Raw genomic sequence first — 17,962 nt, 5'->3', positions numbered from 1 at the left:
GAATTTACCTGTTTACATGCACACAAAAACATATAGTTATCTGATCTCTCTATCTCTCTTTTCCACACATACACACACACACACACACACGCCCACGCACACTCACTCCCCCACACACACACCTGAAAGCAGTAGAGAGGGCGTGAATAATTATGCCTAACTGCAGAAAAATGTCAAGCGGCACATTGTTTTGTCTTACATACTTTGAACAAAAGGTCAAAATAATGAAAAACAAAAGACACTTTAATATCCCCTCAGGAGGTAATATTTTCACCTTTAAACATTAAACTTACCTCTATGCTGATCGTTTGAACAAGTATTTACATTTTCATATCCTGACGACATGTTTGTCAATTTCATTAATGAGCTGCCTTGGTTTTTTTTTAATATAGATTAAAAGAAAAGTCTTGTGAGTAGCAGAAATATACAGAAATATTGATATCAGTAGTACAATCTCTGTGAAATCACACGAGTTTAAGAGCTCTTGCACAATTTTACACAATTTTAAAATAAATATACCTATTTTCTCCCTTTGTTTTCTATTTCAACCTTCACTTCATTCCGTGCTCCACAAAATGGGGGCAAAGTTGTTAAATGCTGGAGGCAAAACTAGTGCTCTCCAGCATTTTGAGCCAGTTGGCTCAGGTTGGATGAGAAATGTCGACGCGCACTGAGTCACACTTGCCTCCTCTGCACCCCTTCAAGGTTGCAGCCATGGTAGCATTTGACCAGAGGTCCGCAGATAATCTTTTTACCTCTGCTTGCCTGTGGGCAATGTACATCACTTCACAATCACGTTAAGCAGCTAGGTCTTCAGCCAAAAGCAATAGGCCACAAATCCATGTGATGCGCTTGTTGCTGAGGTAAGACAGAGACGGACCTAAACAGGGTAAGAACAGTGTCCATTGCGAGTGTATGCGTGTGTTTTATCACCCCCCCCAGAATGAAATCTAATTTTGAGGAGATGCGCAGATTGGATTGACCTGATAAAGTGACGAAATTTTCCACGGTTAAAACTCACCACATCGACCCCTCCCAACCTAACATTTAGGCCTGAAGTGAAGACTTTGATTATCGTGTCATTGCAGAGTGTCGATATACTTACTTACTATATATATATATATATATATATATATATATATATATATATATATATATATATATATATATATGTATATATGTATATATATACATCCATCCATCCATTATCTATACCGCTTGTCCTCACAAGGGTGGACTGTCATCGGGCAGCAGGCAGGGGACACCCCGAACTGGTTGCCAGCCAATCGCAGGGCACACAGAGACAAACAAACACACACACTCACAATCACACCTAGGGGCAATCTAGGGAGGCCGGAGCCGGGATCGAACCCACAACCTCTGAACTGTGAGGCGGACGTGCTAACCAGTGCCGCATTTCTATACAAATATCTATATACACACACACACATATATATATACATATATATATATATATATATATATATATATATATATATATATATATATATATATATATATATATATATATATATATATATATATATATATATATATATATATATATATATATATATATTGTTACAGCTAGAGCTGTAACAAAGCATTTTAAAAACAGTACAATAAACCAAAAAAACAATAAGAGGCAGTGATACATCTATTAATAAATATATCAATAAATATTAACAAATATATAAAATATAAATAAATAAAGCCAATAAATTAACATAAAACACTATATACAATTGAGTTACTGCCCCACGAGCACAGTTGGATTTTGTCAACGTATTTAGTAAGAGGAAAGATCTCATCTTTAGCTGTTATTGCAGCAATATTTGAAAGCATGTAACAAAAGTGACTCCTGTTTGAATTTGCACTTTAGAGCTAGATGATTAATTTTCTTGCAGTCTGTTCGACAAAAAACATTTTGAAAACTGAAAAAATTACATTAGGAATTTTTTTATATTCAAAATTTAGCAAAAATCTCGTCTCGTCTCGTTCTCGCGGACTCAATCTCGTGGGATTTTTGGCTCGTCCCATCCCTAATATATATATATATATATATATATATATATATATATATATATATATATATATATATATATATATATATATATATATATATATATACATATATATGTGAAGGGCAACGTTAAAACCCTGAAGGCTGTGTGCAAACATAATATGTTTCCTTTTAGTGCACACTGGTGGTGTATTGATTGATTAGAATAGAACTGACCTTAGTTTGACGTCAGAAACTGCAACCAAATGAGCGTATAAAAAGACGGACGCTTCTGTATGGAGAAAAACGAAACGCGGGGAAGGCACACTCAGACGCACTTCCACTTGTACCTCCCCACCTCTTTCTTTGACTTGAAAAAACAAGCCAGGAGAAGACCAAACACAAGATGCCACTTTCGAGCAGTTCCACGTCCTCTTCCAAGAGCATCCGCAGAGCAGCATCCGAGCTCGAAAGGTCGGACTCCATTACGGTATGAATGAGAGAAACTTTCGAAACCTTTTCACACATTTGCATCAGGATGCCCAAAATGTGATTGTTTGAAGAGGAACAGTTATTGTTGTTTTTGTGCGCGCAGTTACCGGATCATTGCGCACCAGCGTCCCTATAGCGTGCGCACTTTTATGGGCGCCAATACAAGCAAATAATAAAATAAGCATGCATAACCGCAATGAACATAGCTGGACACAATCGAAAACATTGCGAATATGTATTCTTTTTACACGTGCTCTACTATTCCTGTTGGGTGTCCTTCTTCAAAACACGAACAATGTTTAAATATATGTGTGTCATGCATGCAACTTAAAAGGCCCGCATTAAAACACTACATGACTCACTCTATGAGAGTGGTTTGCCTGAAGATGAATTTCTATATAACATTTACGTTTCTTTTCAAACAGTCACAGCGCTTCCTGGGACGACGGCAGAGCTTGATCGATGACGCACGGAAGGAGCGCGAGGCAGCCGCAGCTGCAGCCGAGGCTGCAGAGGCCAGCGAGCAGATTGTATTCGAAGAGGACGATGGAAGAGCCCTTGTCAACCTTTTCTTCACTTTAGCTGGCAACAAGACGCCTGTGCTTTCGAGGACTCTTAAAGTGTTTGAGGTATAGATTCTGCATCAAATATGTTTTGTTTTTTTCCTTTTCCAACCCGTTGGTATTAATTGGGACGCCATGTGTTTCAGACATTTGAAGCAAAGATCCATCATCTGGAGACGCGGCCGTGTCACAAGCCCAAGGACAGTCTGCACAGCCTGGAGTACTTTGTCCGCTGTGAGGTGCATCTCTCGGACGTCAGCACTCTCATAAGCTCGATCAAAAGAAATGCAGAAGACGTCAAGACCACGAAGGAAGTCAAATGTAAGGCTTTTCAGTTCTGGTATTCAACACAAAATATAGGCTATAGCTATGGGGAAATAAATAAATAAATAAATAAATACATAAATAAATAAATAAGGGACCACTGCAAAATGATCAGTAGCCTACATGCCACCAAATTTTCATGGAGATGCAAAGAAACTGAAATGTTTGTAATTTTCTGTAAACGTCTGTAACTGTGACATGATCCCAACAAGCATGCCATTCTTAACTTTAAAGTCATTTCATTTTTATTTTGTTTAATCTTGCAGTGGTCTCTTGATGTTTTTGAGAGCAGAAGGCTGTATCAGATTATCCATCCATTATCGATACCGCTTATCCTCACAAGGGTCGCGGGGCGTGCTGGAGCCTATCCCAGCTGTCTTTGGGCAGTAGGCGGGGGACACCCAAGATTGGTGGCCACCCAATCGCAGGGCACACAGAGACAAACATCCGCACTCACAATCACACCCAGGGGCAATTTAGAGTGATCAATTAACCTGCCATGCATGTTTTTTGGAATGTGGGAGGAAACCGGAGTACCCTGAGAAAACCCACGCAGGCACGGGGAGAACATGCAAACTCCACACAGGGAGGCCGGAGCCGGGATCGAACCCACGACTTCTGAACTGTGAGGCGGACGTGCTAACCTGTGCCGCCTGTATCAGATTACTTATTCAATCATTTCTTTGCTTGTTTTTGCAGTTCTAAAATAAATATATAGTGTGTAAGAGGGAGATAGATAGATAGATAGATAGATGGATAGATGGATAGATAGATAGATAGATAGATAGATAGATAGATAGATAGATAGATAGATAGATAGATAGATAGATAGATAGATAGATAGATAGATAGATAGATAGATAGATGGATGGATGGATGGATGGATGGACATAATATATATGTCCATCCATCCATCCATCCATCCATCCATCCATATATATATATACACTGTAGATACCAGATGTGGACTTGACCCTTTTTTGCCGGTCCGGCCTCGACCCTCCACCCTTGACCTGGGTACCCTTCCGGCCGCGACCCCCTGCCCTTATTCATAAAAATGATCAACCCCCCCCCCCCCCCCCCCCGTTCCGCCCTCTGGCCCCCCCCAAAAAAGAGTGTCCGTGACGCAGCCGGGGGAGGGATGCTAACTGCAGAGACTTTTTAAGGATCATTAGCTGGCTAATTTACTATTCGAACCCGCTGTGGACACGCTTCAAAATGCACCACTAGTACTTTCCTACTGACCCAACTGCGTGTGCTTACTTCCATTGTGTGCCCCGAGGTTGGTTTTGTCGTATTGTATAATTATTTGGGTCCAACAGACGGGCAGAAGTTGCATTCAACAAGTTATTTATCTTCCACACTTCCCTTTGTTCACGGCCTTCAAAATAAAAGCATACCAGCAAACCACTATACACAGCAGGTTTGCTACGGCGTATTTCCGGAAGTAGAAGACGCCAGAAGAAGTGCATGAACTCCACGCGACAACAATGGATATCGTACCCGCTACAACCATAAAGGGATCGAGATGACTAGACTATGCATTTAATTTTATTGCCAAACTAGTTTGATTTTGCAGCAGCAACGAGCTGCATCCTCTCTCTCCTCTACATGTGGGAAACTGTATGTCATCGCAACATGTGACATAATGGACCGATCAGAGCAGCAACAATTCCTGATGGGTGCGTGGCATGTGTTGCAGACCACATGAATCAATGCGGCAGTTGTCGCTTGCGCCGACGCGGGAGTAGAAAGAAGCCTAAAAAGAAGCCTTTCACTGAGTAGGCTGAGGTGAAATTTGGCCGCCTGGCGATCACGTCAAACGCATGAGGGCTGATTTGTAGGCCGGACTAAAATCCACTTCCGGCCGTGCTTAGTCCAGCCATTTTTTTTTTTATTTGTCAGCACGGGCGTTGAATACAGGGCCTTCTTCAGGTTGTCAAAGGTCACTTCAGCCATTGGGTTCCACCGGACCATCCGGCTGTGTTTCTTGCTCATCAAATCTGTGAGAGGTGCAACTACCACAGAAAAGTTAGGAATGAATCGCTTATAGTAATTAGCTAACCCCAGGAATGATCTCACTTGCATCTTGGTTACTGGTTGTGGCCAGCTATGAATTGCGGCAAGTTTCACCTCCTGAGGCTTCACAAGCCCTCGCCCAATAGAAAGTCCCAGATAGTTTGTCTCGCTAAAGGCTGTTTTTCCCGATTGGGTGCGAATTACATGTTCTACCAGAAGACATCCTGGTTCCCATCCACTAACTCCTTTGCCTGCTGGAGTTGGTGAGGATCAAGGTCAGGGCCAAACTGCACTTGGTCCCGAGATATGGCAATAACTCTGGGAGGGGGACAAATGAACAATGCCTCTCACACATGACATTTCTTCAAGACGGTTAACATGATATATTTGCTCACCTTTTTTCTTCCCGGGTTGTCTCACTTTGTAGTTGACGTCCCCTACTTTCTCCATTACCTCAAAGGATCCTTGCCAAGTTGCGACAAATTTGCACTCTACTGTGGGGACCAACACTAGAACTCTATCCCCGGGTTTAAACTCCCTGGGTTGAGCTGTCCTATTATATGTACCACTCTGTTCTCTTTGAGCTTTCATCATATGTTCCTTCAGAATAGGCATGACAGCGGCCATCCTATCTCTCATGGCCTCTACATGTTCAATCATGGTACGGTGAGGGCAGGGTTGCTCTTCCCATGTCTCTTTTGCAATGTCCAGTATGTCCAGCCCCTAGGCTTGTGGGAGTATAGCAACTCAAATGGCGAAAAGCCAGAGGAACTTCTCTTATCGTGAATATGAGGTAGGGGAGCAGCTCGTCCCAATTTCTTCCAGCCTTGTCGATAGCTTTTCTCGGCATTGTTTTGAGGGTCTTGTTAAACCTCTCTACCAACCCATCTGTTTGAGGGTGGTAAACGGAGATTCTCAACTGTTTTACTTGCAGCAGAGTACACAACTCCCCGGTAACTCGCGACATAAAGGGAGTACCCTGGTCTGTGAGAATTTCTTTTGGAATTCCCACTCTGCTGCTGAAGAGGAAGAGTTCTTTGGCTATTTGGGTAGCATTGGCGTTTCTTAAGGGGATGGCCTCTGGGTACTGAGTAGCATAATCTATGATCACTAGTATGTATTGATGTCCTCGAGCACTCTTAGGCAGCGGGCCCACAATATCCATCCCCACCCTCTTGAATGGGGTTTCTATGATAGGCAGTGGTATGAGCGGGTTCCTATATGACTGTTTTGGAGCGTTCAACTGACAATCTGGGCAAATACAACAGTAGTTTTCTATTTCTTTGTGGACTCCAGGCTAAAAGAACCTCTCTAAGTCGCTTTCCTTTGTTTTCTTCACCCCCAAGTGAGCCCCCATCAAGTGGGTGTGAGCCAACTGCAACACTGTGGGGCGGTGTATTTGAGGAACGAGTAACTGTTCCTGTATTTTATCATTACTTTACTTTTACTTTACTTTACTTTGAACTACCTGCTATAAAAGACCATTTTTTACTGCAAAGTGGGGGTAGGTCAGAGTTGTCCGTGTTCCTACCAAAGTTCCCTCTATTATTTGAAGGTTTTTTAAAACATTGCAATGTGTGGGGTCCTGTAATTGTGCTGTCCCATACTGACCTTTAAGGGGTACTTCCGCTTTTGGGTGTACCACGTCGTCTTCACTGGACACAGATTGGGACCCAGAGCCTGCCGAGTTCCCCTGCACGACTTGCCACGAATGCTTTGCTGCACTGTTTTCGGGGTTTCCGACTGTGACGCTTTTGTGCTTCAAGCCACAGCATCTGAAAAGCCGGGCAATCTCTGCCAATTAGTACAGGAACAGGAAGGGCCTTGATCACTCCCATCTCTAAATTAAAAGTGCCTTTAGTGGTGGTGAGCTTCACCACGGTGGTAGGATATACAGAAGTGGACACAAACAACAGGCACTCGTTCTCCTTCAGAAAGGGGAGTGGCGTGCACCACTGCCTCCTGGACCAGGGTTCGGGCGCTTCCGGAATCGAGCAGGGCTTCTACATCGCACTGATTTAAACTGACAGAACAGGTGGGTCGGGGGCTCCCACTTTCCCCTAGGAGGGCAGCAAAGTATGTGTGTGTGTGCTACTAGTAGTCGCTGCTGTGGGCATAGGCGCATCCGACTTTCCACACTGCCAGGAGATATCTCCTACTTCCCCACAACGATAGCACTGTCGAGACTTGATGCCCATGTGTCCTGGTTGCTGCACAGATGGCTTCATTCCCCTTATTGGTTCCACAGAATGGAATTGATCTGTTTTGGGATTACTCAGACAGAGTACGGGGAGACACTGTGACTTAAGACCCTTTTCGAGGTAGTCTTAACATGTCTGAGGCATCTTGGAACTGTTCAACTGCATCTATTAGCTCCAAGGCAGTCATTAATTTCTGTTGGCTTATTATCTTTTTGGCCTCACAGGGGAGGGCTCGTAAATACCGGTCCATCACTAGCATCTCTATTATTTCGGCAGGGTTCTTCTTTTGTGGTTCTAACTATTTTCTTGTTATTCTGATGAGTTCATGCATCTGTGAGCGAGGCGGGTTATTGTTTTTATACACCCAATTGTGAAAACGCTGTGCCATGGTAAATTTAGTAAGGCCATGTCGGCTCAATATCTCTGCCTTCAGTTGCTCATAATCTTGGGCTATGTCGGTTTCTAAGTCTTGATAGGCTTTGAGTGCCTCACCTGAGAGCAATGGCGTCAGGAGACCAACCCACTGCGCTGCACAATATATATATATATATATATATATCTATATATATATATATATATATATATATATATATATATATATATATATATATAGATATATAGATATATATATATATATATATATAGATAGATAGATAGATAAATGCACATCATTCTGCCCAAGGAGCTTTACAAAGCCTCACATGCACAGGCCAAAAAAACCTAAAAATTCATTAATGAGTCTTGTGAGTAGCAGAAATATACAGAAATATTGATATAAATAATACAATCTCTGTGTTTAGCTCTTGCACAGTTTTAGGCTGTACTATACTGTATTGCCCTTTGCATGCAATAAAGTGTCAGCTGATTATCCCATATTAAATTACCCAGCGCTGCTATGCCCTTTCAGAAACTTATTGTAACTCCAACAAGGTCAACAGGCCAAAAAAAACAAAAAGCAAGAGATCGGTCGGGTTGTCATCTGTAACACCATATGGCCCCCAACGAAATGTTTACTACATATGAAGTTAAAAGAGTTCACCTTGTTGGCCTTAAACTTGGACGTCCGCACAAGTTGACCCGACATTCACATTTATCCCTCTCCGTTTTTGGCTTTGGGAAACGAATAAAGAATACATCCTTCATATGTGGACGGTCGTAGTGTCTTGAGTTGTTTCTGCAAGTTCCATAGCAGCAGTGTTTACTCTGCATGTTTCTTTCTGAGATAAACGGGCAGATTACAAGCAGCACTAACAGGAGTTGTCTGCGAGCGCACATCTATTATTGTCAATAGTCTATGGTGTGACTCTGACGTCACGCGGCACACTATTAGGAACCATTAGCAGACCAAAAACATGCCTGGTGTAAAATACACAAATCAAGCAGTAAACTTACCTGCATCAAGCAAAACAACAATCATCAATGTCAGGTTATCATATGATTATATATCAAAATCCACTTCCGCTTATGTAAACGTATTAATGTGAAAATTAAAAAAAGTTTCCAAAATTGGAGATAAGTGTTTGTCACATGACAACGACGTGTGTACACAGGACTCTGCCATCCTTACATAAACATTCACACACGGAACTTAAGTGTACACAGGACTCCGCCATCCTTAACAAACATTCACACACGGAACTTAAGTGTACACAGGACTCCGCCATCCTTAACATAAACCTTCAGACAAATTCACACATAGAGCTTAAGTGTACACAGGACTCCGCAGTCCTTTCTTTTTCACTGAATTTATCGGACTGCGCCCTCCCTCATTTACCCGCTATTGACTAGTATTCACAGGGTTTTACACCCCACAGGATCTGATTTTTTGCACACGCGCAATGATCCTCAGTCACTCGCTTTTCTCTCTGAATGAAATTCAACTCACAAGCGTTGTCTTCCCTCCTTCGGGATGCCGTCAACCGTCAGACCCCAAAGGGCGGGCCGATATCCAGTCCTGGAAAAGGATCTTTTAGACTTTAAAAGTCTGCCGTGGCCACCACTTCATAAGGGTGAGCAGAATTTGCGCTGCCCGCTGACAGTGCTTATTTTCAGAGTTAATCACTGGCTATCAGCTGAGTTTCCTTTCTGAGAGTCACACTAGGTTTAAAATGCACAGCCCACAAACATTAAGCCACCTTAAACTGTCACGTGTTCCCCGCAGAACCACGCCACACCTGTTTTGCTCTCACAATGCTTCATGTCATGTCATCTTCCAAACCGCTTATCCTATACAGGGTCGCGGGGAGTTGCTGGAGCCTATCCCAGCTGTCAATGGGCGAAGGCAGGCTACACCCCGAACTGGTCGCCAGCCAGTCGCAGGGAACACATAGACACTGTCACTGAGCGGGAATCGATCCCACGCTGCCCGCACACAACTCAGGCGTGTGTACCACTACACTATCAGCGGACATCCACAATGCTTCATTGTCCATTAAATTGCTTTTATTTTTACCTTGTTCACATAATATTTGATTCTGTCCTTTTTTTCCAGTTCACTGGTTTCCAAAGAAAATAGCAGACTTGGATAAATGTCACCATCTGATCACCAAATTTGATCCAGACTTGGATCATGATCATCCTGTAAGTCAAGAGCTTGCATGTCAACTGCAGGGAAACAATTGTTCTTAATACCATTGGCCAAGAAAATGAGATCAGTGTTTCTGATTTTCTGAATTTGATTTGAATAGGGCTTCACAGACCCAGTCTACAGACAGAGGAGGAAACTGATTGGAGACATTGCCTTTGGATACAGACAGTAAGAGTCTATTGTATAGTTGGCTGGCTACTCTAGAGATTTGATAAAAGATATATTAAAAAATATGTTAGAGCTGATGCAACATTACATTTGTCTGTCCACAGTGGAGAGACGATTCCCAGGGTGGAATATACAGAAGAGGAAATTGGCACTTGGTGAGAGTTGCCTCATATTCGTATTTTAAATCCTGTTACAATAAAATGTATGAATGTCACAAGAGGCTCAGCCGTAGACTTTGCTGAGACGTTCCTGTTGTTTTGTTGTCTCCACTCGCTTACCACTGAGAGTGCAATACTGTGACTGTGTGATGTGTCTTTCATGGCTATTTTGGTACATTATTTACAGATGAACGACACTAGCAAAGCAGTCCATTAGGGCAGACAGCCTGTAATTTGAGCGGATTCTTCAGACATGGACTTAATTTTCTGTTCAGTTCATGCCAAGTTCGTGCAATGTGTTCTGAGTTGAGAGGTACTATAGCTAGCTACTATGTTTGAACTTGACATGGGTTCCAAAACAATATTCTGAAAGAAGTCAGGTAGCAAAACATTACCCAAATACGGCAAAGCCATAGTTTTATTTGAATTATATTGAAGTGGACAGGTCGAGGAGCTGAATGCATTTATTAAAACACAACTCACTCATAATATACAGTATTTTATTTCTTAATTACAATGGATAATATTTGTGCACAAAATTCGACTGAATATGGCATGAGAACAATCCATGGCTACTTCTGTCACTAATGTTCTATTTTTCTTTACTTTTGCACCCATGCATACCGAAATGGGTTTGATTTGGCAATAGCAGCAAATGGAATTTTAACACATTTCCAAATAAAGTCATGCGACTATGAATATGAACTAAAAACGAATGGCAACAGTTAGACTGTTTTCAAATGAAGAAATGACAATTCTTCATCTCCTGCCAGGAGGGAAGTCTACTCGACACTTAGGGACTTGTACACCACGCATGCCTGCAGTGAGTACCTTGAGTCCTTCCGTCTCCTGGAAAGGTATTGTGGGTACAGTCCAAACAACATTCCCCAGCTGGAAGATGTGTCTCGCTTCCTTAAAGGTAAAGATGGAGCAGCAGATAATTTAAAGACACATTGCAAATGTGATACAGTATGTGATTAGCACATTTTATTATTATTAATTTTTTTTTTAATCTCCAAAACACACAGAGCGTACTGGCTTTCTGCTGCGTCCAGTGGCAGGTCTCCTCTCAGCTCGAGATTTCCTGGCCAGTTTGGCATTCCGGGTGTTTCAGTGCACTCAGTACATCCGACATGGCTCCTCTCCTATGCATTCCCCAGAGCCGTGAGTACACCTGTGTAACACCTACTGAAATCTCTTTAACCAGAATGATTGATGGGGAAAAGATGATTAATCATCCCTTCCAAATTTCAATTGACGTGGACAAAATGGTTGGTAGCCCTCTGTTAATGAAAGAAAAATAATAATAACAACAAAATAAAGCAAAACTAATAATACTTCTAATAAATAAATAATAATAATGATAAAAAGAAAATTAACCACTGAAAATCAGATGTTGCTTTTGAATCGTAGTTCAACTTAATTATTTAAAAAAAAAAAATGAAACAGGTCTGGACAATAATGTTGGTACCCCTAGAAAAGATTTAAATCATTTGACCATATAGGGACATGTTCAACCAAGGTGTGTCCTTTAATTTACATCACAGGTATCTTCAGAATTGTACGCAGTCAGTTGGCTTAAAGGGTGACATGTAGTCACTGTGCTGTTGCAGGTGATATGGTGTGTAAACATGGAGCAGACAAAGTAAAGGTGAGTATTGTAGATTAGAATCATCGACAAACACGCTAAAGGTAAAGGCTACAAGACCAGTTTGATGTTTCTGTGACGATAGTTGCACATATCATTCAGAAATGTAAGACCCACTGGACTCTAGCCACCCTCCCTGGACATGGCTGCAGGAGGAAAATTGATGAAGAATAATAGAGACCGAAGATATGAATAGTAACAAATGAGCCCAGAACAAACTCCAAAGAAACTACAGGTGAACTTTAAGCTCAAAGTACATCAGTGTCAGATCACACCATCCATCATTGTTTGAGCCAAAGTGGACATCATGGGAGGGGACCAAGGAGGACAACACTGTTGAAAATGAATCATAAAAAAGCAAGACTGGAACTTGCCAAACTGCATGTTGACAAGCCACAAAACATCTGGTAGAATCCCCTATGGACAAATGAAACGAAATTCGACCATTTTGGCAAGGGACATCAGCTCTATGTTTACGGACGCAATAATTAAGCATATCAAAGAAAGAACATTGTCCCTACTGTGAAGCATGGCATAGGCTCTGTTATGTTCTGGGGCAGCTTTGCTTGAATGAATCATGACTCTGTGCAGGACACAATGAATTCTCAAGACTGCCAAGGCATTCTAGAGAGAAATATTCCGCCCAGCATAAAAAACTAAACAAAAAAAAACCTTGGTTTTAGTTGCAGGTCATCGATCTTGCAACAGGTTAATGACTCAAAACACACAGTTAAAAACACCCAAGAATGGCTAAGAGCGGGCTGAATCAGTTGATTGCAGTAATTGCCTCAGCAGATTGCACAACTAAATATATATACTAAATAATTAAGTTAAGGGAAACATAATATTTTTCCAGGCCTGTTTCATGATTTTTCTCTAAAATAATTTGGCTGAACCACAATTCGGAAGCAATGGCTGATTTTCATTGGTTAATCTCATTCAATTGTTATTCATTATTATTATTATTATTATTATTATTATTATTATTATTATTATTATTATTATTATTATTATTATTATTATTAGTATTATTATCATCATCACTACTGTTTTTCTTTCATTGACAGAGCACTACCAACAAGTTTGTCCATGTAAAAACAGTTACGTTAAAAATAACAGAATTTTGGGTCAAAACTGACCGATACACAAATTGGGTCAATTTGACCCACTTTCTTGCATTGTTTTGTACAAAACAGGCCAATTTTTGGGATTGTTTTGTACAAAAATACAAATTTTTTGGGTTGTTGTCTGCAAAAACAACCAAGAAAGTTGAGTCAAATTGACCCAAATTGTGGATCGGTCCATTTTTGACCCAAATTTGTGTTATTTTTAACCCAACTGTTTTTAGAGTGTGTAATTTGTTGCTTTGGGAAACCATTTATAAATACAGCCACCGGCCACTTCATTGCCACACACCGGAAATCGACAGTGATCTAAAAAAAGGAGCTATATTCAGATTTCTTGACAGTAAGAAATGTATCGTTGTTGATGACATTTTATGGAATGTAATGTTACACAATTTACACAGTTTTTTGATGGTTTAATCTCCCTTTTGCGCTTTGACAAGAAAAAGACACATACAGTGTAGCTAAAGCATTAGCTATCTCCACCGAAGCAAATTTTTTTTGTCATTTCTAGTTTTTCCACATAAAAAGGTACATTATTAATGTTCAGAATGTGTTTCTCTTTCCATCCAGTGACTGTGTTCATGAACTCTTAGGCCACGTCCCCATGCTGGCGGACCGCACATTTGCGCAGTTTTCCCAGGTATGATAGTGCTCAACCCAACTCACGTTCGTTCATGACTACCAACACTGATGACACTTGCACTCAAGTCTCAATGTTCAGCTATGGTATAATTTTCAGGTAGAGGTTTTATAATGTATTTATTGCAGTTGAAGTTTGTCGTGGTGTTTGAATGCACTATAACATACTGATAGTGGTGGATTCTAAATTTTGGTTAATTAATTTACCCATATAACATTAATATTGTGTCAGACAGCATTGAGTATTATTAGTGTCGAAAAGGCAGATTTTTTTTTCATGGAACTCATTACACAAGAGTTAAAAAAGTTGTGGTGAGCCAGTTCATGTCTCTCTGGATCAAAACATCATTGGATTATTTTCTGCAGAATCTTGGCCTGGCATCACTGGGTGCTTCGGATGAAGATATTGAGAAACTATCCACAGTAAGATCAACAGTGCATATGTAAAGTCAACCACTGTAGATAATGAACTTTTAATGAAACATTTTATTTGTATGGTTCTTCTTCCAGCTGTACTGGTTCACTGTGGAGTACGGCTTGTGCAAACAAAATGGTGAAGTCAGGGCTTATGGTGCAGGACTACTTTCTTCTTACGGAGAACTTGTGGTAGGTTCCATCCTCGTCTGTGTTTTCATCTTGACTTGATTAAAGATGATGCAGCAATCAAATCCATCTCGTATTCATTTCCGCTCCATGTAGCACTCTCTATCCGATGAACCGGAAACAAGAGCGTTTGATCCAGAAGCTGCGGCTGTGCAGCCCTACCAAGATGAGACCTACCAGCCCGTCTACTTCATTTCGGAGAGTTTTTCAGATGCAAAGGAGAAATTCAGGTACTGCAGTTTTACGTGGATGAAAAACTATTTGCAAATACACATTCAAAGAAAGGAAGAAGAGCACAAGAAAAGACACAGACAGAGGGCACGGAGAAAGGTTATGCAAGGACATGGTCAGAAAACAGCCATCCAACCCCGTAGGCCACAAACTTTTGTCGGTTAGCCAGAAGACAGCTGGTACTAATGTAGGCCCTCTTACCATAGCAAAATACTGCCGTTTTGTTTGGCAAACACATCAAATGCTGCCGTGCAAAACAAGTAGCTTTGGTGAATGTTTGGACAGTATTTAGTCACACTCCATATGAAAATAGCAGCAAGGGAATGTTTATCAAAATAGAATCGATATGAACAAAAGTACAATGAATATCATTACATAGGAGAATATTTCTGATGTGCACATTTCATTTTCTGTACACATGCATAGTGTGCTGAAGGGCCAAGTGAAACATTTGTGCTGCACATTCATCCACCAGTCCATTTTTTACTATATCCTGAGCCTCTACCAACTGACTTTGGGAAAGCCTTCATTCACATTCACACCTGTGGCCAATTTAGACTCCCCAGTTAACATAACATACCTGTTTTGGGGGTGTGGGAAACCAGGGTACACAGGAAAAAAGAAAAAAAAAAACACCTGCAAGCATGACATGTAGAATGTGCACACACAAAGAAAAGTCAAAGCCAAGGTTCAAACCAGAACCCTCCACCGTGCCATTCAGAACTCAAATGCTATACTTAACCTTTATTTTCATGGCTGACTTTATGTTAAACTTAAACCAGGGCATTTGTTGCTGGTATCCGCCGTCCCTTCTCTGTGAAGTTTGATCCATATACCAGCAGCATCGAAGTCCTGGACAACCCCTTGAAGATCCAAGGAAGCTTGGAAGGAGTGAAGGATGAACTGAAGATGCTGACGGACGCCCTCGGCGTTTTGTCCTGAAAATGCCCCATTTACTGTAACTTCCAGTCCTCCCACCTCACCTTGCTGTTTATTGCTTCTCTCTGCTGTCCAGTGCAACACCAGAAGTGTGGCATGGCTTGTATGTTTGGTGCTTGTTATCTCCTTGTATTTGGCCAAAAAAGACTGCAACCATTTCAACCTCAATGTCAACATTTAAGATGATGTTTCCAAAGAGGTTCAGTGCCTCTCATGGTGTAAAAGCAAAAATGGCCATAGAGTCTGCAACAGAAATTGTGTCATGTTAAAAATAAAATGTAATGTAAACCAAAATCAAAGATGTGAGTCTAAGAAAAGAGTACGGTTTGATTATAATCAGCAACATAAATATAAATATTGTATCTATGAGGAGATGTTGAGACTGTCGAAAAGAAAATCTAATTGCATCACCTGTATCTGCTATGTTACAAATGCTGTATGTGAATTAAGTATTTTGGCTATTATTATTCAAAACTGTCAATGTATTTTTTTCCATTAATGTGTTGCACTGTCAATGCATGATTAAGAAAATACAAATACAAAACGATATGACGTGCTGCTGATATTTGCTTCACTAAAAATCTGAACTGCTAGGAAACATTAAATTCACAGTTTGTGGTTGTTATTTCCAACCATTCAAACCATTCATTTTCTATACCACTTGTCCTCATTAGGGTCGCAGGAAGCTGCAGCCTATCCCAACGGAATTTGGGTGAAAGACGGCGTCTATACTCTGGACTCGTCTCCATTCAATCACAAGACCTATTTAAACAAATAATTCTATTACTCTAACATGCATGTTTTTGGAATGTGGAAGGAAGCCAGAGTGCCTGAAGAAAGCGCCCGCAAGCACAGGGCGAACATGCAAACTCCACACAGGTGGCCCTCAGCCGAGATTTGAACCTGAGACCTGTCGGTTGTGAGGCACACCTGCTAACAACTACTTTATTCATCTTATTTCCACGTAACATAATATTACTCTACTTTGCATGTGATGTTTAAAACCCTTTGCGATTCCAACGTCTCGCCGCGGGACGTTCCATATACAGCATGCCCTATATATAGAACAACTTCAAAACATGCCCGGGCATGTTGTATATGGTTAGAAAATTGAGTTTCCGCAGATTCGAATTATACCAAACATTATAAGATACAATCCTATCTGCAGGCTCTGTGAGCATTTAAGTCGAGCAATCGCTAACACACACACAAAAAAAATACAGAACTCACCATTTCAGCTTTACAAATGTACAAGACAATGTCATAATCCATCAAAAATGATCCCATTACGTCCACAAGGGTCCAGTAAAAGTATTCCAGTAATATAGTTAGTCCACACCAAGCCTTATGTCCATAAAACCATGTTATTAGCTGCTGCAATCGTTACATATCCCAATCAGATACGCATATTTTGGACATATTTCAAGTACAGATTCAAATTCACTTTAGGTGCACCTATTTAGGGTGTTCAGGTAAAAATGCCAGGTGCAATTTTAAAGCCTTTTAATTAAGCATAATTAACACTGTTTCAATGCAACAGTGTCCTTATTATTTTGCTTACAGTTTGCATGCATGGTGGTAAGCATGACCCAATATAAAGGTGTGCGGTCTCAATAAAATGCAGTGCGCCATCGGAAGCTACAACCAAGGTAATAAATATGTGTATCACTTTCAAAAGGCAGCCTAGACCCTGACTGGCCACTAGTCAGTGCCCATAAAGTACGGACAGCGACAAGCATTCACACTAAACTCGATGAAGCCAAGCTGCCCACTCTCAGGTGAGTAAAGCACCACATTGTCAGTGACTAGCTTTAAACTTTTTGACCACAAATAAAACTGGTCAACAGCACGTTTTAATCAGAGATGGCTGTATGTGTCCCTAAACGAACAGGTTTTTTTTATGCTGATTTAAAAAAAATGTCTTTATTTTTTTCATCAGGTTTTTGAGATGTTTTCATTTTTAGTGTTTAACTTCACCTATAAAAGTTTGCGCAGTACGGATTTTACCATGCATTGTAATTTATAGCTATAACGTTTCAGAAAAAATGTGCACCTTTTGCTGAACCTTACCATTAATTCATGACAATTGCTAAATTCATTGCTATTATTATTATTATTATTATTATTATTATTATTATTATTATCATTATTATGGAAACCTGATGTGCAAATTCAGAATCAGCGCAAAAAATAATCTAGGAAAAATTACTTGCATCTCGGATTAAAAATGTTTTTGTTTATCTCCTGTATTTGTGTCAGGG

General features: G+C 40.7%; 1 protein-coding gene across 2 annotated transcripts; it reads left to right on the top strand.

Annotated features, from left to right (window-relative positions):
* The first annotated feature begins 2,323 nt into the window (after nucleotides 1-2,323).
* th (tyrosine hydroxylase) lies at nucleotides 2,324-16,248 on the top strand. Of its 2 annotated transcripts, none has more exons than XM_086027313.1 (13): nucleotides 2,324-2,492; nucleotides 2,920-3,123; nucleotides 3,204-3,378; nucleotides 10,093-10,181; nucleotides 10,289-10,356; nucleotides 10,461-10,511; nucleotides 11,288-11,433; nucleotides 11,543-11,678; nucleotides 13,860-13,929; nucleotides 14,295-14,351; nucleotides 14,439-14,534; nucleotides 14,628-14,761; nucleotides 15,585-16,248. In XM_086027313.1, exons 1-13 carry the CDS (start codon nucleotides 2,409-2,411, stop codon nucleotides 15,628-15,630), a joined length of 1,356 nt encoding a protein of 451 aa, XP_085883439.1. In that variant the 5' UTR covers nucleotides 2,324-2,408; the 3' UTR covers nucleotides 15,631-16,248. The 2 variants fall into 2 exon arrangements, with proteins under 2 accessions (XP_085883439.1, XP_085883438.1); XM_086027312.1 differs by having other exon boundaries at nucleotides 15,545-16,248.
* Nucleotides 16,249-17,962: the final 1,714 nt, after the last annotated feature.

The sequence above is a fragment of the Filicampus tigris genome, chromosome 4 (genome assembly GCF_054856515.1).
Source record: "Filicampus tigris isolate MCC_2025a chromosome 4, RoL_Ftig_1.0, whole genome shotgun sequence".
NCBI lineage: Eukaryota > Metazoa > Chordata > Actinopteri > Syngnathiformes > Syngnathidae > Filicampus > Filicampus tigris.
Note: the sequence above shows the minus strand (reverse complement) of the source record. Positions and strands in the feature narration are given on the sequence as shown.

Coding starts and splice junctions, on each gene's coding strand:
- th (XM_086027312.1), top strand. CDS start 2,409: ATGCCACTTTCGAGCAGTTCCACGTCCTCTTCCAAGAGCATCCGCAGA. Junction 2,493..2,919: donor AAAGGTCGGACTCCATTACG/GTATGAATGAGA, acceptor CTTTTCAAACAG/TCACAGCGCTTCCTGGGACG. Junction 10,357..10,460: donor ATTGCCTTTGGATACAGACA/GTAAGAGTCTAT, acceptor GTCTGTCCACAG/TGGAGAGACGATTCCCAGGG.